Genomic DNA, 23,059 nt, shown 5'->3' on the forward strand with positions numbered 1-23,059 from the left:
GGTTAGACTGACCAATCAAATCTGTTGGTGAGCATTTTCATTGCTCAGTTTAGAAACAGAGTCCCAGGAAACTCAGTTCTAAGGAAACAAGCAACTCTTTGGGCCAGTTTCTGAGAAACAGGCACGCTCTTAAGAAAGAATTCATCAAACTTAAATTAACAAAGGCAGTGAGCTCACCGACACAGAAAACAAACTTATGGTTACCAAAGGGGAAAGGGATAAATTAGGAATTTGAGATTACGAGATAGACACTACTATATATAAAACAGATAAACAGCAGGGACCTCTTGTACAGCACAGGGAACTATATGTCCAATATCTTGTAATAACCTATAGTGGAAAAGAATCTGAAAAAGAATATACATGCACACACGAACACACATATATATGTATATATAGCTGAGTCATTTTGCTGTGTACCTGAAACACTGTAAATCAACTATACTTCAATTTAAAAAGTAAAAACAAGGAGGGAGGGTATAGCTCAGTGGTAGAGCACGTGCTTAGCATGCACGAGGTCCTGGGTTCAATCCCCAGTACCTCCATAAAAATAAATAAATAAACCAATAAACCAAATTACCCCCCACCAAGGAAAAAAAAACAGAAAAATAAAAAATAAAAACAAAGGCAGTTAGTTTTTCTGCACAGAGCCACCTCTTCAGTGTTTTTCTGACCCCCCAAATATTCTAATATTCAAAGAAGGTTGAGGATTGAAAAAAATCAAATTTGGGAAGGAGGGCTCCAAAACCTTACTGTATTCAGTCTTCACTACATGAAATTTTGCATTTGATAAACTGCTGAAATAATAAGCTGCTATTCCCTTTCTGAAATGTGGCACTCTCCTGTAGACACAGTACAGCATTCAACAGTTATAGTCCAGTACTTTTCTCTAAAAGTTGGTAGTAAATTTAGGGAGTGGGGAATCTCTTTGCCTCTCTTTTTGTAGATTCCTGACGATGTTGTAGCTGTTTCATGGCAACACCCCGCCCCCCTCTCCTAATTGAGGAACAGAAAGAGTAGCTGTTCCTGGAAGTTTAGCACCAAAAGGCTCTGTACCTGGCAGTTTCCAAGCTTAACCTTGTAGACCTGTAGCTATATAACAGAGCTGGGGTTCTCAATCTACATACTATTGAAATTCTGGGCCAGATAATTCTTTGCCAGAGGTTCCTGCCCTGTGCATCATACAATGTTTAGCAGAACCCTAGCCTCTACTCGCTCAAAACCAGCAGCACAAACTGTGACCTACCCAGCTATGACAAACAAAAATAGCTATAGACATTGCCATATGTCTCCTGGGAGGAGGGTATAATCGTCCCTGGTTCACAACCACTATACTAGAGGGAAGAGACAGTGCAAGGACTCCAAACTCTCCCACCCCAGAATGGTCTGGGAGCAGACAGAGTAGTATGAGAGATGATTGGGGAGCCAGGGAACAGGAAGGAAATTTGGGGTCAAGAAGAAATGAATGCTCATTGCAGATCTGAGAACCTGAGGGAGTTTGTCAGGAAGGGAATAGGGGTGAGAGGACAGGGTGTGCTGCATGGGAGATGGTGTGTGGAGGAGAGAAAGCACAGAGCTTTCTCTGTGTGTGGGTGGCGGGGGAGGGCACGACGACCGGGCAGGGGACTCAGCTAGATTTGCAGGAAGCCTGGTAGGATTCACAGACCCAGAGGTTTCACACAGAACCCTGCGCTGTGTGGTCCCGAGGGGAGAGGGCGGTTGGGGCTCTAATTATGGGAGCAGTTGATGGCCTGTTCAGTAGCGACAACAGGGACACCGGGGTCCCCCGCCCTCCAGGCTGAGGCACTGAGGGAGGGGTAGAAGCCAGGCACTGCAAGAAGCCCACTGCAGCCTTCCCTGGGCTGCCACACCCAGAACCTGCCTTGACTTGCTTCTCCTTCCAGAATCACCCCCATCAGCTCCTCCCTGGCCTCCTGCTCCTGCTCCATCCGTGACTTCACAGTCTGACCTTACAACCCATGCACGCCCTCCAGCCACAGTGTCTGCAGGTGGAGGGGGTGGAGGCTCAGCCTCCTGTGCTCTGCCGTCACTCCTCCTCGACCCCCAGCAGTCCACGGGTGCTTTTAATCTCACCTCCTTAACCCTCAGGGCCAGAAGGCGGCTGGGAGGGCTCCTCTGCCTTGGACCCTTCAGCTGAGAGCTGGCCAGGAGCAAAGGCTCGTGAGGCCCACTCCTGGCATCCCTCTGGGGCACTTTCTGGCCCCTGGCAGCCACCTCTATCTCTCCAGAGTCACAGGAGTCACAGACCCCCAGGGAGGAGGTAGCTCCACTCAGGCCCCCAATGCCACAGGGGATCCCAACATTACCCAGCTCTCCTACCAAAGATTTCTTCCCCAAGTTTTACTTGCACCTGCATAAGGATGAGTGGTGAGGGAAACATTTGTCACCTCTTCTAGTTCAGAGTATAGTAACGTTCCACTTCCTCCCCACATTTTCCTGAGTAACCTATAAACATGTGTTGACTGACTGCATAAGGTAGGCTGACTTAGCAGAAAGAAAACTAGGCTAGAATTTGGCAGATCAGAATTCTAGGTGTCCATTCTATTATCAGTTTCTTGTGTGACCATTAGAAAGACATTGACACCTTGGAGCTTCATGCATCTCAGTTATAAAATGAGCAGACCGGGATGAATGCTCTCTAAGCATCCTCACGCTGTGCATGTGACAGGGGGCTGACCAGGGGGAATTCGGGGCAGTATCTGATAGAGGAATTGTCCATTTCCATCCCTGATTCCTTCTGCCGTTTTTGCCCATGATTTCCCGGGATTAAAAGTGAACAATAATTTAGAAATATTTTACCTTAAATATGGAATTCATCATTTTATAAATCTAATTCTTCCAGTTTTCTGGGGGAGGGGAGTCTACTTTTCTCCCATGTATTTTTCTGTTAAGATGCCAGGCTTTGGGGACAGACAGACCTGAGCCTGGGTCCTGCCTCCACCACTTGCTTGGTTTTGTGACCTTAGGCAAGATGTTTCACTTGGTCTTGGTTTCTTCAGCTACAAAATAGGGACAACAGACCTCCCTCAGAAGGTTGTTGCAAAGATCACAAAATAAAATGAGATAAAGTGGTTGACCATCCACGGCATGGTGGCCTCAATAAACAGTATTTTTTTTTAACAGAGACTTATTTATTTATTTATTTTTAGAGGGGATCCTGGGGACTGAACCCAGAACCTTGTGTATGCTAAGCATGCACTCTACCACTTGAGCTATACCCTCCTCCCCAACCAGTATTTTTTTTTAAAGACACTTCCTGACCTCACCATCTGTCTCCACAGAGCATACGCTCCTGCAGGACTCTCTCAGCGCCAGAGGGAAGTGGTTTGGTGGGACAAATCCTATGTTCACGTGGGAGGCAAGGAAGACCTTTCTCCTGTGAATGCAAAGGTGTTATATACACAATCCTGGACAGACTGGCCTCTTAAAGGTGAATTCCAAAGTAGAGACCACAGAATGAGCCTGGAGTTGGCCTTGAGCACTTATCGCCTGGACCCTATGATAGGTCTCCTATGTTTACAGCCTAGTAAAGTGAGCCCAGGGGATTCCAGACTCCCCTGATCAGTCTAGTCTAGATGGACAACCTGTGTGACCACATCAGTATCTAGCCCCCCATTTATCCATTCATTCTAGGCATCCCTCAGCCAGTCCTTTGATCAGCTCACAAACACGTATTGATCTACGAAATCACTGTGTGTAAGTCACTGCGGAGCTAGAGATGAACAGACTTGGTACCTGCCCACAAGGGTCCGGGAATCTAGTGGAGGAGACAGGTCAATCATGAGCTAAACTCTACTGGAAGGTAGGATAAAGGGTACTCTAATCCAGGTCAGAGCAGAAAGACAAGAGCAATTCATTCCACCTGGGATAGGGAGTGGCCAAAAATTTTTTTTGAGGAGGGACATCTGACTATCCTTTACCAATGAGCAGGCTTCTGTTAGGTGGAGGTGTCAGGGCAAGAGTTCTGGACTGAGGAAGATGCCTAAGGCACAGATGCCTAAAAGCCTGAGTGGTACCCGGCTCTGGACACAGGCCGTGGGAAGGAGACAGAGCTGTTGGCTGACAGAGACTAGCCGAATCAGAAAGAGGGCCCTGTTTATTTTTCCCAGTACAGCGCATTATAGCATAAAGATACAGGCTCTGGAATCAGACAGCCCTGGGTTTGGAGTTCACCATGCCACTTCCTAGCTTTATGATCTTGGCCAAGTCTCCTCAACATTCTGAGCCTCAGTATCCTTACCTGCAAAATGATTGTCATGAAAGTTGCATGAGATGAAGTACATAAAATGCTTAGTGTGGTACCTGGTATACGAGTTGCTCCGTAAGTTATATTAATTGTCTCATTAAAAAAAAGAGAGATCTCTGGAATATAGATAAGATTACCACCACATTCTTCTAAAAGTTGAAATCAGTCTAATGTACTGGGTCAACTGAAGAGTGCATTTTAAATTGCTTATCTGGAAGACAACAGAGAAGATGGGCCTTGGAGTCTGCCAGCCTTGGGCTGGAGTCCCAGTGCCTCCACTTAGAAGGAGTTTGGCCTTATACAAGTTACGTAACCTCCCTGAAACTCAGTTGTCCTAACTGCAAAATGGGATAACAATGTCTGTATCAGTGGCATTGCTGAGAACCTTAAATGAGGTAATCAACAGCAAGTTCCTGGCACAGAGGAGGCAGGCAGTGAAGGGCAGCTATTATTGTTTCAACTAAAAGCTTTATCTCCCTAATCTTCAGGCTTTTAAGATTTTTTTGTTGAAATTGGAAAATGTGCTCACATTACAGCCACGAATTGGAACACACTCCCATACATGAGGCCAGAGATCACAGATGCTCTGTATCTAACTGAAGTCAGCTTAGCATACCCTCCTCCCAGCCTTGCAAAAGAGATCCTGACTTTGTTCTAAGGGCCCAATCCAGGCTCATGTACCCAATCTGTTTCTTTTCACATTTTTTTGTCAGAGCTCTAAGATCTATTCTTTGTCCTGGGTGATCCCAACCCCACCAGGTCCAACTGCAGATCACCTACTTTGGCAATGCAGCCCATTTAAACACAGAACGAGAGTCTGCAAGAGACCCAGGGTCAGATGTCACGATGCTGGGGAGCAGGAGCAAGAGTCTGAAGGAAACCCAAGCGCTACTGCCAGCATCACCCCTGACTGTGTGAGGTGAGCCTTCTTCTCTATTTCCTCCACCCTCCAATCCCCCCGTGGTTCCATCCACAAAAAAGCCCTCAGGCCTCAGATGGAAGGTGCTTCATCTCCAAATTTGAATTGTTTACTCCAGGGAACTCTAGGTATTGAGGTAAGTCAAGAAGAAGGCAGAAAGGAGCAGGTGAAGTACCTTGGCAGGTTGAAGACCTCCCAACAGCTGTCAAAGGGCACAGTGTTCATTTGCTGCCAAGCATCAGGAGTGAAGAACCAGCCCTGCAGGGGGCCTCCCAACCACAATCTATGTAAGGGAAGTAAGATCTGCTCTTCAAGAACCAGAAATCATGGAAAATGGTGCAGATTTCTCTTTCACTGGCTTCACGGTCCATTCACTCTGGACAGCCCTACATGCCGTTTCCATGGAGTTGCTCCTTCTCTGAGGCCAGTGATGCCAAATTCAGCATTTAAGAGGTCCCCTCAAGAGCTCACAGAAGGGCAACCTAGCAACGTGTCCTCAAGCCAGGAAATGAAAGAGCTATCTATATCAGCGGCTGAGGGCTGTCGTTCGGGGGTTAGATCAAATTGTGTTTCGTTTCTCACACTTCTTCCTCAAGCACAAGTTGAAAGAGAAAAACGTTAGGAAGAAAGATTGTAGGGAGGTGGTCCTTAACTATTTCTGGACTCATCTGAAAATTTACAAAGCTATGAACTCCAAAAAATAAAGAGTTCAAATTCTAATCTTTACAAACAATTTCAGGAAAGACCCTAGGTAGGAACCTCCGCTCTTGGAGTTAAATCTCATGACAGATACCTTGTGGACAGTTACATTGGCCACAGACCAATTGACTACTGCCCTCAGCATGATGTGGTGTTTTCAGAAGTGGTTCACAAACTTCTCTACACCTCAAAATTAACTACAGCACTGGTGAAAACTATCAATCACACTCTCCACGCCCAGTCCTAGTAAATCCAAACCCCCCAGAGGTGGGGTTCAGGAATTTGCATCTCTAACAAGTTCTTGAAAATGATTCTGAGGCAGCCAGCCTTGTACCCATACTTTGGTTAATAGCATAGATTCTGGTGTCAGAGAGACTTGGTCCAAATTTTGGCTTCACCTTGTAATTTTAGGCAACTCATTTTATCTCTCTGAGCCTTGTCTCCTTTGGGGTCATAAGCTGTAAAAATGTTTTTTTAAAAAAAGGCAGACAGCTTGTTGTAAAAAAAAAAAAAAGATAAAAGTATCTCAGTTTCCTCTTCTGTACAATGGGTACCATAAAAGTTGCCTACCTCTTCCCCCTCCCCTCTCCCCACTGTCTCCCCACCTCTCCCTCAGCACTACCAAGACACCAAGAAGCTGTTGAAATGGTTCGGGACCGCCCATGTGAAAAATACCCTCTAGGCAACTCAGGAGGATAAATAGTTGGCCTTTGGAGAACAACTGACTTAGGTGTAAAACCGGATACTGATACTTATTTGCTGTATGATATCGCGCAAGACGCCTAACCTCTCTGTGTCTGTTCACTCATTTGTAAAATGGAGATAATATTCCTTGCTCACTAATTCTATGTAGTTCCAAATGGACCTTCCCATCTCCCCTTTGGCTTTGGCTTTTCTCCACTAACCCTCAGTCTGAGAGGAGAGAATAGTGTTTACAAGGGGCAGCCCTTGAAATCAGACATATCGACTTGGGTGTGAGCTCTTAGCTCTGCACTTCCTAACCAGAGTGACTGAGTGCTTAAGTCCCCTCTCTGTTAAAAGGGCATACTGCTCCCTCCTGCACAAGGCTTCTGAGAATAAATGAGATGTCCGCGCAAGTGCATTTGCACGGAGAAAGCGCTCAGTAAATCTTTTTCCCCCTTCCCCCTATACAAAGGTAAGGAACTCTTATTGTTCACTTGATTTCTGTCCCACCTCGTGTTTAAGGCATCCGGTCTCAAAGCGCGGAGGACAGCAGAGGTGGAAGGGGAGAGGAAGAAAGAAAGCAAGGGGGAAGCAGCAAACTCACGGGTAAAATGCAAATCGGCCCGGTCCGTGAGTCCGAGCTGCACTTGACACCGCACCGGCTCCCGCGCTCGTGTGCCGCAGCCCCCGCAGGCCGGCTCCCCCCTTTTTGCTAGCAATGGCCTCGGGCCGGAGGCTGCGCGGGGAGGCCGCCCCCGCGCCCCGCTGATTGGCCGTGCCGCCCCGCTCATCATGCTCTTTTGTCTCAATGGGCAGAGGCTAAAAGAAGCGGCGGCTGCTGGGAGGGCCAGCGGGTGGGCGGGGGCGGCCGCTGCTGCCGTGGGAACCGGGCTGCCTCGACTCTGCTATCCCTTACTGGGCAATCCTTCGAAGCATCTCGGTCTGGCTGCTCCGGGTCTCTTAGCGGCCTAGGAGGCGTCATCCTTTCTCCCTACAGAGCCTCTGAGGCGGCGAGGCGGCATCCACAGCTGTCCACGCCAGAGCATCCGCTGTCCACCAGCGGAGCACAGGTAAAGAAAGGGGGAGCCATTGCCTGGCGTGGAGAGAGGAGGAGGAAGTCCCACCAGGACTGGGTGGCTCCCCACTTGGGGAATCGAGAACTGACAGGCAGGGAAAGGAGCACTCTTGTTGGCCCTGCTGAGCTGAGGGAGGAGGTGGGGTTCCATGGGATGCTGCCTAAAGGGTAGGATTTGCCTGGATTGAGAGGGGGACGTTTCAGGGATGGTGGTGGCAAGGGGCTTGTGGTGGGGTAGAATCGCAATCTGTCTGCCTTGAACCCCCTTTGCATCTCCTGGTCTCTTCCTGGTGAGGAATATGTGGGTCTACGTGTCCAACTCCCATTCCCTTTCTCCACGGCAGGCCATCAAAGCCGAATTTGAACTTGAATTCTGTACGGCTGATTGCGGAGCTGGTAGGCCAACGATTTCCCGGGCTGAGGGCGGGGGATGTAACGGGGGCGTCGCTTTGGCTTGTATTCACAACGTGGGAGAGGAATTTTCCATCAGGCTACGGCGGAGGAGGGGGTGAGGGAGCGGGATGAGGGATGAGGCTGCTTCTGACCCTTCCCTTCCATGCCCTGCCCTCCGCGATGGCCCTGAGGACCGGGATCTGCAACCCGCGTGGACAGGTCGACTTAGCCCCGGAGCAAGCTCTCTCACCGAAGCACCTGTTGCGGAGGCTGAACGGGAAATAAAGGCGCGCACTTATTTCCAAACTCATACAAGAATCTGAGAAATAACGGCGGAAGCTTTGAGAAGGGGTTGTGGTTGAGACCTGAGACCATGAGTTTAATGGAGATCTTATTTACTACCCCAAATTTGTGAGACTTAGACCGTTGCAGTCTATTTTGAAAGCTCAATATCGGCTCCACACACTGACAATTTCACCTAGAATTCTAACAGTTGCCACCTAAGTAACAGGTGGGAGGGAATGGTTGTAGCTCCGACAAGCTCCCTGCTTGCATGGGACACCCACTAGCTCCTGAAGGTTATAATTGCCAGTTTCCTGTAAGGTATTTTCAATGCCAGTTTCCTGCAGTGGGCAAATGGAAAATGTACTGCCGGGTGTTCGGGAAGATAAAGAAAACGACCGCAGACTGATTCCCTGCAGTCAACTATCTTATTGACTTATTCTTTTCTTTTCTTTGCAGTTCCTATTGAGATACAAGAAAGGCAGAGCTCGGGAACGTTGCTTTGGGGGTTTCGCCTGCAGATTAGACTTTTCTAAAAAGCCTGAGCATTTTGTTATATTCAGATAGACGATCATCATCGTCTGTCATGGCTAGCATCATTGCACGTGTGGGTAATAGCCGGTGGCAGAACACATCCTTGCCACCTTGGGCCCATTCCATGTTGAGGTCCCTGGGGAGGAGTCTTGGTCCTTTAAGGGTCAATATGGCCGAAAGAAACGTGAAGTTTTTCTCCGGAAGGGTGGTGCCAGCCCAAGGGGAAGACACCTTTGAAAACTGGCTGATCCAAGTCAGTGGGATCCTGCCAGATTGGAATATGTCTGAGAAGGAAAAGCTCAAGCGCTTGCTGAAAACTCTGAGGGGCCCCGCGCGAGAGGTCATGCGTTTGCTGCAGGCGGCCAACCCCAACCTAAGTGTGGCAGATTTCTTGCGCGCCATGAAATTGGTGTTTGGGGAGTCTAAAAGCAGTGTCACTGCCCATGGGAAATTTTTTAACACTTTGCAGGCACAAGGGGAGAAAGCCTCTCTTTATGTGATCCGTTTAGAGATGCAGCTCCAGAATGCTATTCAGGCAGGGATCATAGCTCAGAAAGATGCAAACCAGACTTGCTTGCACCAGCTTCTTTTAGGGGCTGAACTGAATGCGGACCTGCGCTTTAGGCTGAAGAATTTTCTCAGGATTTATGCAGATGATCCAGAGCATCTTCCCAATTTCCTGGAGTTAATCAAGATGATAAGGGAGGAAGAGGATTGGGATGACACTTTTATGAAACGGAAGCGGCCCAAAAGATCTGAGCTAATCATGGAGAGGACAGCAAGCCCTGTAGCATTTCAGGACCCCCAGCCAAAAGCCATCAGCAGTGCTGATTGCAACGTGATAGAGATAGATGATACCCTCAATGACTCAGATGAGGATGTGATCCTGGTGGACTCTCAGAACCCTCTACTGACATCCATTGGTGACCCTCCCCTTAGAGTCAGGGCCAGACCTCAGGATCACGTACTGGTCATTGATTCCCCAAACAGTTCCCGGGCTCAATCTCCTATCAGCGGTGGTTCTGGGTATAAGAATGATAGTCCTGGGGATATACGGAGAGCCAGAAAGAGAAAATATGCAATCCACTGTTCATATTGTGGTGAAGAGGGCCATTCAAAGGAAACTTGTGATGAGAGCAGCAGGGCCCAGGGGTTTGAGAATCTAATCATTACCCTGCAGGAGCTGACCCATACTGAAGAGGAGAGGTTAAAAAAGGTTCCTGGCAGACACAATGACCTCTCTGAGCCAAAGTAAGGTGCTAGACCAGCCCTAAGTAAACCCATAACTGTATTCAGAGACTGGTGATAGGGAAAACAGGGGTGGTGGGGTGGTGGGGGAGGCTTTGCATGAATTTATCCACAAAGTGGCTTTCTTTGGAGAAGAGGTTATGTATACCAGCAAAGTGGAAAGAATGGCCTGACCTCTGTCCCTGCTCCCTCCTCCATCTGCCTAAGTGTCTATTCTCTTGATGTGTCTGTGTCTATTTCCTTGATGACTTTATTCTTTTTATGGAAGGAGTATAACTCATTGTTAAACCTTCAAAAAGTGAAGGAAAAAACAAAAACTAAAGTACACATTACCTGAAACTGTCCACCCTTGTATAACCAGTCAGTCCTTGGATGAATGTCCTAAATATTTCCCTCTTCTTGTGTACCCAGAAAGATATATGTATAGATAAAAGTGATCAAATATAAGTGCTGTTCTATACTGTGTATATTTTCACCAAATAATATATGTTGTGGATTCCTATGTCAATTAATATATGTAAGCATCAAGTTTAATGTCTCTGTGTGTGATAATACTTTTAGGAGTATAGAAGGAAAATAATTGGAAAACTAAATATAGAAGCTATAAATGGGGGGTCGTACTGTGAAGTGGAGTTTTTATCAACCTCATTTACAGATGAGGAAAATGGAAGCTGAAATAAGTTGACTATCTCCCAGAGTCCCTTATCACAACTGATCTGTCTCCTATGTCACAGAGTCAAATCTGCCCCACTAGTTAACAATGCTTTCTTCCCTAATGCATCTTGAGAACTCTGATGATGAGGACAGGGGTGGGGCAAAAATGGGATATGGGTATTTCAAGGGCTCCATTCTGTTCACTTTAGGAAGCGAAGGCTCTCCCTTGCCTGGGTATATTCCTTAGATTGCTGCTACTGCTCCTTCTGGACAACACCTGAACAAGACTGTCGAACAAGACTGTCCCTTGGGTTGATTCTACCCTCTGCCTCCTTTCCAATTACAGAGAAAGGAGCTATTCATGAGAGTTCAGTATCAGGGGGAGCAGCACAATGCAAACCTCACCCTAGCTACATGCTAGAGGACATCAGAAGCCCAAGGACTCCCAGCTAACTTTCCGTGATCCAAGAAATGGGACTTGCCAACGAAAGATGAGAAGCAATCCAGACGCCAGGGTGTGTGAAAACACAAGGAAATTAGAAAGTCACATACCCCTTTAATTTTTCCCTTAGCAGATGTACTGGGGATTGAACCCAGGACCTTGTGCATGCCAAGCACATGCTCTATCACTGAGCTATACCCCCCACCCCATCCACATACCCTTTTAGAACTGAGGGTATTAATAGGGGAGAGAAAACACAGAAGGACCTTCCTGGACATCTGCTCCTGCTACATCTCATGGCTTCAGATTGGAGGGTGATTAAAAAAAAATGACTGACTTGTGACCTCAGTCTTTGAGGGTCCCATGTTCCTGGTGGGTAAAGAAGTTCCTGTCCTTGTGAGCAGGACAAGGTTGGTAGGGGAATGATTTCATTTATGTCTGTGTGTGGAGTGAAATGAATGAAGACCTGAGGGAGTTTGTCAGGAAGGGAATAGGGGTGAGAGGACAGGGTGTGCTGCATGGGAGATGGTGTGTGGAGGAGAGAAAGCACAGAGCTTTCTCTGTGTGTGGGTGGCGGGGGAGGGCACGACGACCGGGCAGGGGACTCAGCTAGATTTGCAGGAAGCCTGGTAGGATTCACAGACCCAGAGGTTTCACACAGAACCCTGCGCTGTGTGGTCCCGAGGGGAGAGGGCGGTTGGGGCTCTAATTATGGGAGCAGTTGATGGCCTGTTCAGTAGCGACAACAGGGACACCGGGGTCCCCCGCCCTCCAGGCTGAGGCACTGAGGGAGGGGTAGAAGCCAGGCACTGCAAGAAGCCCACTGCAGCCTTCCCTGGGCTGCCACACCCAGAACCTGCCTTGACTTGCTTCTCCTTCCAGAATCACCCCCATCAGCTCCTCCCTGGCCTCCTGCTCCTGCTCCATCCGTGACTTCACAGTCTGACCTTACAACCCATGCACGCCCTCCAGCCACAGTGTCTGCAGGTGGAGGGGGTGGAGGCTCAGCCTCCTGTGCTCTGCCGTCACTCCTCCTCGACCCCCAGCAGTCCACGGGTGCTTTTAATCTCACCTCCTTAACCCTCAGGGCCAGAAGGCGGCTGGGAGGGCTCCTCTGCCTTGGACCCTTCAGCTGAGAGCTGGCCAGGAGCAAAGGCTCGTGAGGCCCACTCCTGGCATCCCTCTGGGGCACTTTCTGGCCCCTGGCAGCCACCTCTATCTCTCCAGAGTCACAGGGGATCCCTCCCCTCCAGGGAGGAGGTAGCTCCACTCAGGCCCCCCATTCCCTGACTCTTGTAGGTTTATAATACTTTAGTCCACTATACCCTTCTCTAAATCTACACTTGGAGGGGATCATTCATTATCTTAGATTATCATTCTTGTTATTAATATCTTAGAATATCATCCCTGGGGGGGGGGAGAGTATAGCTCAATGGTAGAGCATGTGCTTAGTGTGCACGAGGTCCCGGGTTCAATCCGCAGTACCTCCATTATATATATATATATATATATATATAATTACCTCCCCCTCAAAAAACTCCAAAGAATATCATTCCTCTTTCTGCTCTCCTTTTCTCAATTTTTCTCTTAAATACACCACCCTCCTTTTCACTGGAGTTAGCTTGGGGGTTCACAGACCACTGCTTTGAAAACCCATAATTCATCCCTTTTTCTTCCCTCCCCAGCCTCAGCTCTGTTGTATAAACTTGAAATTGTCTAGATTTTTATTTCACCAAAATGACGCGAACCTGATAATTTATTTTAGTTTGTGTGAGACTGGCTTTTCCCTTATTCAGGAAATACATATTTTCCCTATTTGGAAGACGCGGGAGACCTGGGAATTCAGATCAGACTGAGGGAAATAGCCGAAAGAATGCTTTTAGATACTTTTGCATCTAATAGCCTTTATTGAAGGTGATGGGTTTTCTTCCTTCCTCTCTGTCTCCAGTCTCATTAGTCGCTAAGAGATGAAATGGGTCTTTTGCAGGAGAAACTAGCCTTTGAATGACCTTCCTTTGCATTATCTCCCTCCTTCTAGATACGATCTTCCCTTGGTTTCCATGACACCCCTGTCTCTTAGTTTCCCCCTCTGAGATCTTTTTGGTGCCTAGTTCTTAGTCTCCTTTCCTGAATTTTTTTCTCTTCCTCATTGTTCCATCATAATAGTGATAGAAAGATTAAAATCACCACAAATGTGATTCATTGAAAGCTTATTATGCGTCAGGCACCCTCATGCTAAGTAAGCCCTTAAAGTGCAGTATAGCTCTTTAATTCCCAGAAGCAACCTCAGAGGATAGCTATTACTCTTTCTATTTCTAATTTACTATTAATATTAATTTCATTACTATTAATTGTCACATATTCAGATGAGGAAACAGGCTGGAAAGTTAGGAAACGACATAGGGTCATGAAGCTAGTTAGTGGTGGAGCCAGGGATGAGACACCTGGCCGACTGACTCCAAAGCTTGTGCTCCTTACTGCAGTTAGCTCTTGTGCCCCGCACCCTGTGACGCAGGTGCTGTAGCTATCCGCACGTGTCGCGTGAGGAGACTGACGTCTCCGCACATGAAGTGATTAGCTGAGGGTCAGAAGTGCAGGCACCTTGTGTGTCATACACAAGGATGGAATCTTTAAGGAACACTTCTTTGACAGAAAAAAGGCTTTTCCACATTTTCTGTCCCTCCAGGTTGCAGCTGCCTGGCAACCATCCCCTCCCCCTCCTTCAGCTGCATTATCACATTCCATTTCTATGCTTTAGGTGCAAATGCTTGTGAATTTAACATATGCAAAAGGAGAAAGCAGCAGAATTCAGTGGGGAAGAGATGAATTGTTAAATAGTGGTGCTAGGGGGGACTTCATTACCTGATTGGAGAAAAGATCAGTTTATTTTCTCCCATGACATTACATATGAATTCCAGGTCAATTTGAGAAATAAATGTAGATTTTATCCTATCCAAGTGTGTACTAATTTTTAAATATGTTGTTATGAAATGAAGAAAAAGAATCAAATGATCAAAAGCAACTCCTTTTGAAACTGCAAAGAAAATAAAATATTTATTAAATCTCTGTACTGGAGAAGACTTTCTATGGTTAAGAATGATGAAAGAAATTATAAAGCAAAGGCTGTTGCCGAAAGATTGGCCCCCTTCCCTGACGAGCCAAATAACTCAGAGATGGGGTCTTGGAGCTTAGAAAAAAAGAGGCAGCTTTATTACTTTGCTGGGCAAAGGGGACTCACAGCAGGCTAGTGCCTTCAAAACCGTGACCCCACCTTGGGGATGGGGCAGGGTGGTTATACAGCCACAGCTCAAACAATAAAACATCGATAACAATCAACAGAATCATTTTCTCATCAGAAGACTTAGACTGGCATCATGATGCCTCCAGGCGACCAATTCTATAGAGGCTAGCTGTTGTCACTTTTTCTTTATCCTGTAAGCACTCAAGGTGTGGTCTTTTTGGTATTTAGCCTACTTTGTAAGGTTACAGTTCTGTGACCTTCTCCCTGGAAATCGACTCAGAGACCAAGCATGATTATAGCTTTCGATTCCTGGAATAAAGTATAAACAGTAAGATCAATAGCTTTAGTTTTAACAATGGGCCTGGAACTGTGAGTAGCAACTGGTCAGTCAGGTCAGCTGACTGTTTTAAGGGCAAACATAATAAGCAATCCATTAGCCGAAGGGAGGCCATTTTATTAATCCTCCTTCAAGACCAATAACTCAAAAGACAGCATTAACAGAAATAAAAGACAAACAACAAGCTGAGAAATATAGGCAACAAATATGAAAAACATAACAGCAAACTTTTATTGTAGATAGCTAACATTTATTAAGGTCTTTCAAAGTACCAGGCATATTCTAAGAGCTCAACATGGTTTCATTTCATTATCACAGTTAAACCTGAGATAATCCTAATATTATCTTCAGGTTCTAAAACATTCTTACTGAGGGCGAAATAACAGAAAATGCATAAAATATAAGTATACAGCCTAACAAATTATTATAAAGGTTAACCACTATATATAAAAATAGATTAAAAAAACAAGTTTCTTCTGTGTAGCACAGGGAACTAGATTCAATACCTTGTAATTACCTTTAATAAAATAGAATATGAAAATGAATGTATGTATATATGTGTATATATATATATATATATATATGCATGACTCTACATATGAGACATTATGCTGTACACCAGAAATGGGCATATTGTAATTGACTATACTTCAATTAAAAAATTTTTTAATCTAGAAATATTTTTAAAAAGAAAAAATTTTTAAAAAGAGAAGAAAGAGAAAAAAATTGTTATAAAAGCAAACTACTACAAAGATCAAGAAAGAGAGCAAGGCCAGAACTCCTGAAATCCCTGTGAGCCCCTGTGCAATCACAGCCTCTCTCCTCTTCCCTAAAGGAAACCACTCTCATGATAGTTATAGCTATTACTTTCTTGCTTTTCTTTAGAGCGTTGCCACTCAAATATGAATCCCCAACACTGTTGTTCTGTTTTCAAACGTTATATAAATAGAACTACTGATACCAAATGGAACTCGAGTCTGCTTGCCCTCTGCACAGAAAAGTCAATCTCCTGACACTGGGCTGTCGTGAAGGAAAGTACAGTGTTTATTGCAGGGCACCAGGCAAGGAGACTGGGCAGCTCACGCTCAAAAGACCCAAACTCCCCAGTGGCTTTCAGGGTTTAAAGACATTTCAGGTGAGGGCTGCAGCTCACGGACTTTCTTTTGACTGGTTGGTGGTGAGGTAACAGCATGATGTTTAGGGGAGTTTAATCATTAAACTTCTGGTTCCAACCAGTCTGGGGTCTACATGCTTGTGGTTTGCACATGTGACCAATACTTCCAGAGGAGAAATTCCTAGAAGCAGAGCTGCTGAATGAAGGACTATGTTCCACAGGAGCAGGGGGGATAGGTGGCCCATTCTATGACCTACTTTGGTAGCACTGGCTCACATTCAGGGTCCTTCCTCATTTCTTCACGTGCCTGTAATGCTCTTTTAAATTAGAGCTACTATAGACTTTAATATGCCATATTTATTCAACTCTAAGAAATCACCAAATTACCCACATTTTCAAATGATTTAGGGAGTTGCATTTTAACTTTTTTAATGGAACTTTTCAAACACATACAAAGGGATAGAGAATGGTATAGTGAACCCTCGTGTTCCCATCAGCCAGCTTCAAGAATTAATATTTGCATATCTTCATCTGTAATTCCCTATAATTTTTAATGGCATATTTTAAAGCAATTACTAAACATCATATCAAATGATATGATTCATCTGTATCCTATCCATAGTTACTCTCCCCTTTTCCATTCCAAATATTTTTTTATTGGGGAAGAATTCATAGAACATAAAATTTACCACTTCAAGTGTATAATTCAGTGGCATTTAGAATACATTCTTTTTATTCTTGTTTGTGCATTTCTCTTTATTCTGAGTCAGTTTTTCCAGAGGTTCATTTACTAGTCTTTTGGACAAATTTACTTTTGGTTTCTCTGACTTTTCTATTTGTTTTCTACTTCAATGATTTCTACTCTTATCTTTATTGGATCCTCCCTTCTACCTTACCTAAATTATATTGGACATTCGCTGCACTTATTTCCAGTCTTTCACTTTAAATATACACACTTTGCCTTTAAATTTGCTTTCTAGTACTGTTTGTGGTGTATTCCACAAGCTTGGCTGAAAATCAGATTTTTCATCATCATTCAGTTCTACATGTTTTCTTATCCACTTCCAGCAGATGCAGGCACTTCACTGGCTGAAGACCAAGGGCAGAATTTAGCCTCAAGATGGTCACAGGCTTCTGTAAACTTCTAGCTCTACAGTCCCAATCACTATACCTTGACACTTGCTAAATACCACGTCTTGAAGTACTCCACTGAAAAAAGGTTGATCTCACTTGCATTTTGTGGAATGAGACTACATCACCCCCTTCTTTGTTTAGCTACCCTAAATCTTCCTTTTATAAGGACATAACTACCCTTAATAACATATGGATGAAGAAGGTAATCAGAAATTTAGTTTCAAGCTGGACATTTTGCTACACTGTACCAAATAAACCAGGTTCTTCACTCTGGCTTTTGGGAGTTAGCACTGACTGAGCTCTTAAAGCAGTGATCTCCTGATTCCAATACTGCATTTTGTATAAAAGCAGCCAAGCAGGTTGCCTACGGAGGGGTTGGGCAGTTGGATAAAGAGAGGAGGGACATGATTTGGGCATTCTTGAAACCCTGGCTCCTTCCCTTACAACTTATGCATGGTAGTGAACTTCACTGTGCTTCAGCTTCCTCCTTGGTAAACTGGAGTCATAACAGGAAGTCCCTCATAGGGTTGTGGTGAGAATGAAATGTGTGCACATCTGGGAATTTTCTAAGAGGGCCTGGTGCATTTTAACTGCCATGCCACAGAATGCCGTCATAACTGCATCAAATGCTTCTTTCCAAATTTTCCAAACAGGTTTGTAGGTGGATTACCTAAGCCCTCCCTCAGCCTCTTCACAGGGAATTCCATTAAACTCCATAGCCTTAGGTTACTTTACCCATGCAAAGGCGGAGAGAATAAAAATCCTTTCAGAGCTAATCAAATAATTCTTCTCAGAACAGGAACTGTCTTTGCTTAGGAACACACCTGCGAGAATGCTTTATGCTTGTGTGCTTAGGGAGGTGAGTGAGGCTCTCTGGACTTGGATGAGATGGCCTGGGTCTACAGGAAGATAGCAGCAAAACTTCTCTGTACAAGGATAACTGCAGAAGGAACTCTGGAGGATGGGAGCTGCTAAGCTAAGGAGATGAGGGAGCCTAAGGGCCAGGCAGGAGGCTGAATGGAAGAGAAGTTTGAGTGAAACTGCCTTGAGATTTTTTAGTGTAATTTACTGATTGGTTATTTTTTTATTGATTGGCCTTTTAAAAATCATTTTAACATTGTTTAGTGTAGTATATGCTCAATTAAAATGAAACAGTTTTCAAACACAGAAAGGAACAAAGTAAAAGCAAAAGTGAAAGTTACCCCATCTCCCCACAGTCCAGACTGGTATATGTTCTTCCAGATCTGCTTTTACACAAACATATATGTTCCAGTTCTTTTTCTATAAAAGCTGGGTCATAGCAGGCACTTGGCTCTGAGGTTCTCTTTCACGTTGTCTGCTGTGTGGGGATGAACTTCCTCCACTCTCCCGAACCTTCAGCAAGATCCTGCTACCTGCCTTGTGCTGGCAGGTCTTTGGACTAGATCCCTGATTTCTATCACCAGTTTCTCTCAGTGAAAGGAAGAAATTACAGTTTTACCTCCATACATTCATATAGTGATACTGATACAGCCACTGCTTATCATGCCCCTCCTCTGTGCCAGGCAGCCTCCTTGGAGCTTCACTTGAATTCTCTCACATCATTTCCTCGCAACAACCCCATGGAAGTCAGTTACATTATTTTGCATGTGGGTTCACAGATAGGACTTAAGAAGCCCAAAAACTAAAAAGAGGAAAAATAAGGAGGAAAACAAACATGTCAGAGGCAGGACTCAGATCTGTAGTGTCTCCTTAAATCTTCACAATGAACTTATGAGAGAGCTGTCACCACAAAGGAGGCAATTAAGGCTTCGGAGTTCACAGAGCAAGATAAAGCCACTGAAATTCTACCAGTCCTCTCCCTTCGTAGGTGTACCTCTTCCTGTCAAACTGACGAAAGCAAGCAAGCAAAGATCTAAAAGAATGGAGAGACATGCAGTGTTCACTGACTGGAAGCCTCAAAATAGTAAAGATGTCAATTCTCCCCACAGTGATCTCTAGGTTTAAAACAATTAGTATCACAATCCCAGCAAGAATTTTCAGATACATACAAGCTTATTTTAAAATTTGTAAGGAAAAGCAAAGTAACTATGATAGCTAAAACAATTTTGAAAATGAAGAATAAACTGGGGAGAATCACTTTATTCATCAGACATATTATATAGCTACAGTAAATTGAGAAAGTGTGTTATTAGAGGAATGAGAGACACAGATCAGTGGAAACCAAATAAAGAACCCAGAAATAGACCAACACAAATACACCCAACTGATTTTTGACAAAGGTGTAAAAAATTCAATAGAAGAACAGCTTTTTCAAAAAATGGTGCTTGAACAATTGAACATCTACAGGTAAAAAAAATGAACTTCAACTTGAACCTCAAACCAGATACAAAAATTAACTGAAAATGAATCATGGTCTTACGTATAAAATGTAAAACTATGAAACTTTCAGCAGAAAACATAAGAGAAAAATCTTTGGGACCTCAATCTTGTTGAAATTTCTCAGACTAGACACCAAAAAAAATGACATCCATAAAAGAAAAAAACATTATTAATCGGACTTGACCAAAATTAAAAATTCTTGTGCTGTAAGAAGATGAAAAGACAAGCTACAGACTGGGAGATAATATGTGCAAACCACATATCCAACAAAGGATTGGTATCTAGAATGTATAAAGAATTCTCAGATGACCTCAACAGTAAAAAACAAATGATCCAATTAGAGAATGAGCAAAAGACATGAACAGAATCTCACCAAAGAAGATACACAGATGGCAAAGTAACACATGAAAAGATATTCAACGTCATTAGCCATTAGGGGAATGAAAATTAAAACCACAGTAAGCTACCCTTATACACCCATTAGAATGGGTAAATATAAAATAGCAATACCAAATGTTGGCAAAGATGTGGAAAATAGGACGTTTCATACAATGTTGCTGGGAATGTAAAACAATAAGGCTCTGGAAATCATTCTGGTAGTTTCTTATAAAACAAAACAGACATTTATCATATGACCCTACAAGTACACCTTTGGGCATTTATCCCAGAGAAATGAAAACGTGTTCACACAACAACCTGTACATGAATAGTCACAGCAGCTTAATTCATAATGGCAAAGCAGGAAATAATCCAAATGTCCTTCAATTAGTGATTGAATAAACAAATTCTGGTACATCCATCCAGTGGAATACTACTCAGCAATAAATAGGAACAAACTATTGATACACACAGCAGCTAGGCTAGACCTCAAAGGCATTTCATTTAGTAAAAAAAAAAAAAAAAAAAAAGCCAATCCCAAAAGGTTACATATTATAGGGTTCTATTTACATAACATTCTTAAAATGTCAAAACTAGAGAGACTAAGAAGAGATTAATCATTGCCAGGGTATAAGGACAGAATGAAGCAAGGGGCTGAAAACATAAAGGGGTAGCACAAGGGAGAGCACTTTTGAGATAATGAACAGTTTTTATCTTGACGGTGGTGGTGGTGGTTACACAAATCCATACATGGGATAACACTGTATAGAGCTACACACATGAAAATGAATGCATGTAAAAAGTGATGACAACTGAATAAGCTCTGTAGTCTAGTTAACAATATTATACCAATACCAACTTCCTGGACTTGATATTTTACTACAATTATGTAAGATATCACCATTGGAGTAAGCCTGGTGACAGGCAAGTGGGCCTCTAAGCAGCACTTTCGCAACACCCTGTGAGACCAAAAAGGGTTTTTTTTGAAAAGCTACTGTGGGATTCCAGAGTTTCAAAAAGTAGCCTTGGTGAATTTAGTTACGAGAATCATTCTGTGTTAGTTCCTTTTCATGCATAGCTGGAGTCGTTTAAAAATTCCTCCTCCTTTTGGCAAGTTTCACAAACATGTGCTCAAAGGACTATTGCTAGCACTAGTGCTTCTTTTTAAATTCTGACAGCTTTCTTACAATATAGCTTAAAATAAAATTACATGCGCATAGTAAAAACATATTACTACTATTTCTTTGACCCTAAAGAGCTTCTGCTTATGTAGGTTACAGATCTATCAATATTTACTATATTCAAAATCAGAACTGAAAATACCTAAAAATATTTATTAATTCATTAAAAATAACAATAAACCCATTACATGTTAACATAAAGAACATATTTTATTAAAATAACTATATTTTCAAAACAAAAAAATTTTTTTAATGCTTTCTATTTTTGAAAATCTCTTTCATGTCTGCTTTCATAAAAGACAGCTAGATTCTTATATTTGTTTCAGCACTGTGATATAGTTGTAGTTATTTTGGTTGAAGTATATAAAGAAATCCAATCTTATGGAGGTATGTAGTGGGAAAAAGGAGGATTTCCCAGACACTTTGAACTCAGGTGTCAGGCGCCCCCAAGGTCCCCAGACCACACTTGGAGAACCAACATACTGGAGAAACATACTTAATATTTACAAAGGAAATGTTCAGATGACTGAAATTTGTATTAAAATACTCCAAAACACACACACACACACATACACACAAACGTCAATTCTCACTATATATGGTAGTTATGTTCAATAAAATTATCTCGAGCGCTGAATTAGCAAATGCTGAGTCATTGCTTCTAATGGATATACAGGGTGAGGTTCCTGCAAGTCCTGGTCACCGTCTCATCAACCAATCAACATATAACTTGTTTCACTTGTATTTCTGTTTAAAGACATCTTATTTTATATTACTTAAAATAATTATATGCAATATTTCTTTATATTAAAACACTAGCGAGAAGGGTCTAACATTTTCCTGACTCTGGGTAACATGACTGAATTTCCTTGGCTCGCAGCCTCACAACAATGTTGTCTACCGGGCTTTATAAAATTTGGTTGTCATCCTCTGAATCCACAAATTTAGCTACTTTTCCATCTTTCCCATAGCTTCATCACACACAACAGATGTTAGTTTAGCAATTTCTGGAGTGGTGTCACCTATAGATCAGTAAGTTTCCTCTTCCCTTTGCTAGATGCACCCTATTGTTAAATTAATAAATTGAACTCACAGCTAGTATCACTGTAACTCGTACCTGAATGAAGCTTATCTAATGCATGCATTTTCTCTGTAAGACACATCACAGCCTTTTTGCTTTGTCAGCTTCTGAACTCTGTTCACTCCCTTACATTCATTAAGGGATATGGCATCTCAATTAATTTCTTTTCTAAGCCTGTTTTTCCATTATCTTAAGTGATTTCAAGGTCCACATTTTTACTCATACAACATCCAGGCCTCTCATTCCCTTGATCATCTTGTCTCCAATGATCTTCCTCCATGGTCATACCCTAAACTTTATGGTCACCTAGAATTCATTATCCTTGAAACAATGAATTTTAGTCTATTTCTGTCTCTCCAGCTCATTCTCACTCCTATTCCCATTGCACTTACTCTTCAACCTTATAAAGACCTCCTCGATCCCTCCATTTTTCTCCAAGCATGGCTTCCCATTTCCTTGCTTATTTATTCTACATCTTATAATCAATCACTTCAAACTCTCTGACCAATATTCTCATCAAACTTTGCCCTGAAGACATCAGCTTTGAATCCATGCAAGGACTTTTTTTCTATCTTATGTCATGGCTTCTAAGAGCTGATAAAAAATATCACAGGTATAATAATCAGTGCAATCTCATTTTTTTGTGGCTTTCAATCTAATACTGCCTGGAAATCCTCCCACAAAACTTTAGTTACTTTCTGCTCTTATTTCTCACAACAGCTTTTCCAAATCTTTATCACAATCTTCAAGCCTGACACCTATCCCTGTTCCCGACGTTCTTGGTACAGAATAAGCTCTTAGTCAACAGAGGAAAAACAGAAACAAGGATGTGAATTCTAGTCACTTCTCGGTCTGGGTTAAGTGAGTAAGCCAGAGACAGTACCTCAATTAACCAGTTCTTGGGAGATCCATTACTGTCCAGCTAACTTCCATATATTCTCTCAGGCTTAGTCGATCGGAAAACTTTTTAAAGATCCATAGGAAGGCAGACATCTCCTAGTTTAGAGGCTAAAGTGCCCCACTACCCTTACAGTC

At 43.5% G+C, this 23,059-nt stretch overlaps 2 protein-coding genes and 1 non-coding gene across 8 annotated transcripts in view; 2 read left to right on the forward strand and 1 right to left on the reverse strand.

The window, feature by feature from the left end:
• SLC25A53 (solute carrier family 25 member 53) overlaps positions 1–23,059 on the reverse strand; it is a 38,543-nt gene that overhangs the window by 2,570 nt on the left and 12,914 nt on the right. Inside the window, exon 1 of one of the 5 annotated variants that reach the window (XM_031446386.2) lies at positions 7,174–7,309. The exons of 1 other annotated variant lie outside the window; for it this stretch is intronic. The gene's annotated coding sequence lies outside the window, so the exon portion shown is untranslated. 3 more of the 5 variants (XR_010379391.1, XR_010379390.1, XR_010379393.1) reach the window with 3 other exon arrangements.
• Positions 473–545, forward strand: TRNAA-AGC (transfer RNA alanine (anticodon AGC)). Its single transcript has one exon. It is a non-coding gene; the product is annotated as a tRNA-Ala (tRNA).
• ZCCHC18 (zinc finger CCHC-type containing 18) lies at positions 7,410–10,643 on the forward strand. Of its 2 annotated transcripts, XM_064482844.1 has the most exons (4): positions 7,410–7,639; positions 7,989–8,040; positions 8,229–8,324; positions 8,779–10,643. In XM_064482844.1, the coding sequence occupies exon 4, from the start codon at positions 8,906–8,908 to the stop codon at positions 10,106–10,108; it is 1,203 nt and encodes a 400-aa protein (XP_064338914.1). In that variant the 5' UTR covers positions 7,410–7,639; positions 7,989–8,040; positions 8,229–8,324; positions 8,779–8,905; the 3' UTR covers positions 10,109–10,643. The 2 variants fall into 2 exon arrangements, with proteins under 2 accessions (XP_064338914.1, XP_031302245.2); XM_031446385.2 differs by lacking the exon at positions 8,229–8,324.

The sequence above is a fragment of the Camelus dromedarius genome, chromosome X (assembly GCF_036321535.1).
Source record: "Camelus dromedarius isolate mCamDro1 chromosome X, mCamDro1.pat, whole genome shotgun sequence".
Lineage (NCBI taxonomy): Eukaryota > Metazoa > Chordata > Mammalia > Artiodactyla > Camelidae > Camelus > Camelus dromedarius.

Coding starts and splice junctions, on each gene's coding strand:
- ZCCHC18 (XM_064482844.1), top strand. CDS start 8,906: ATGGCTAGCATCATTGCACGTGTGGGTAATAGCCGGTGGCAGAACACA.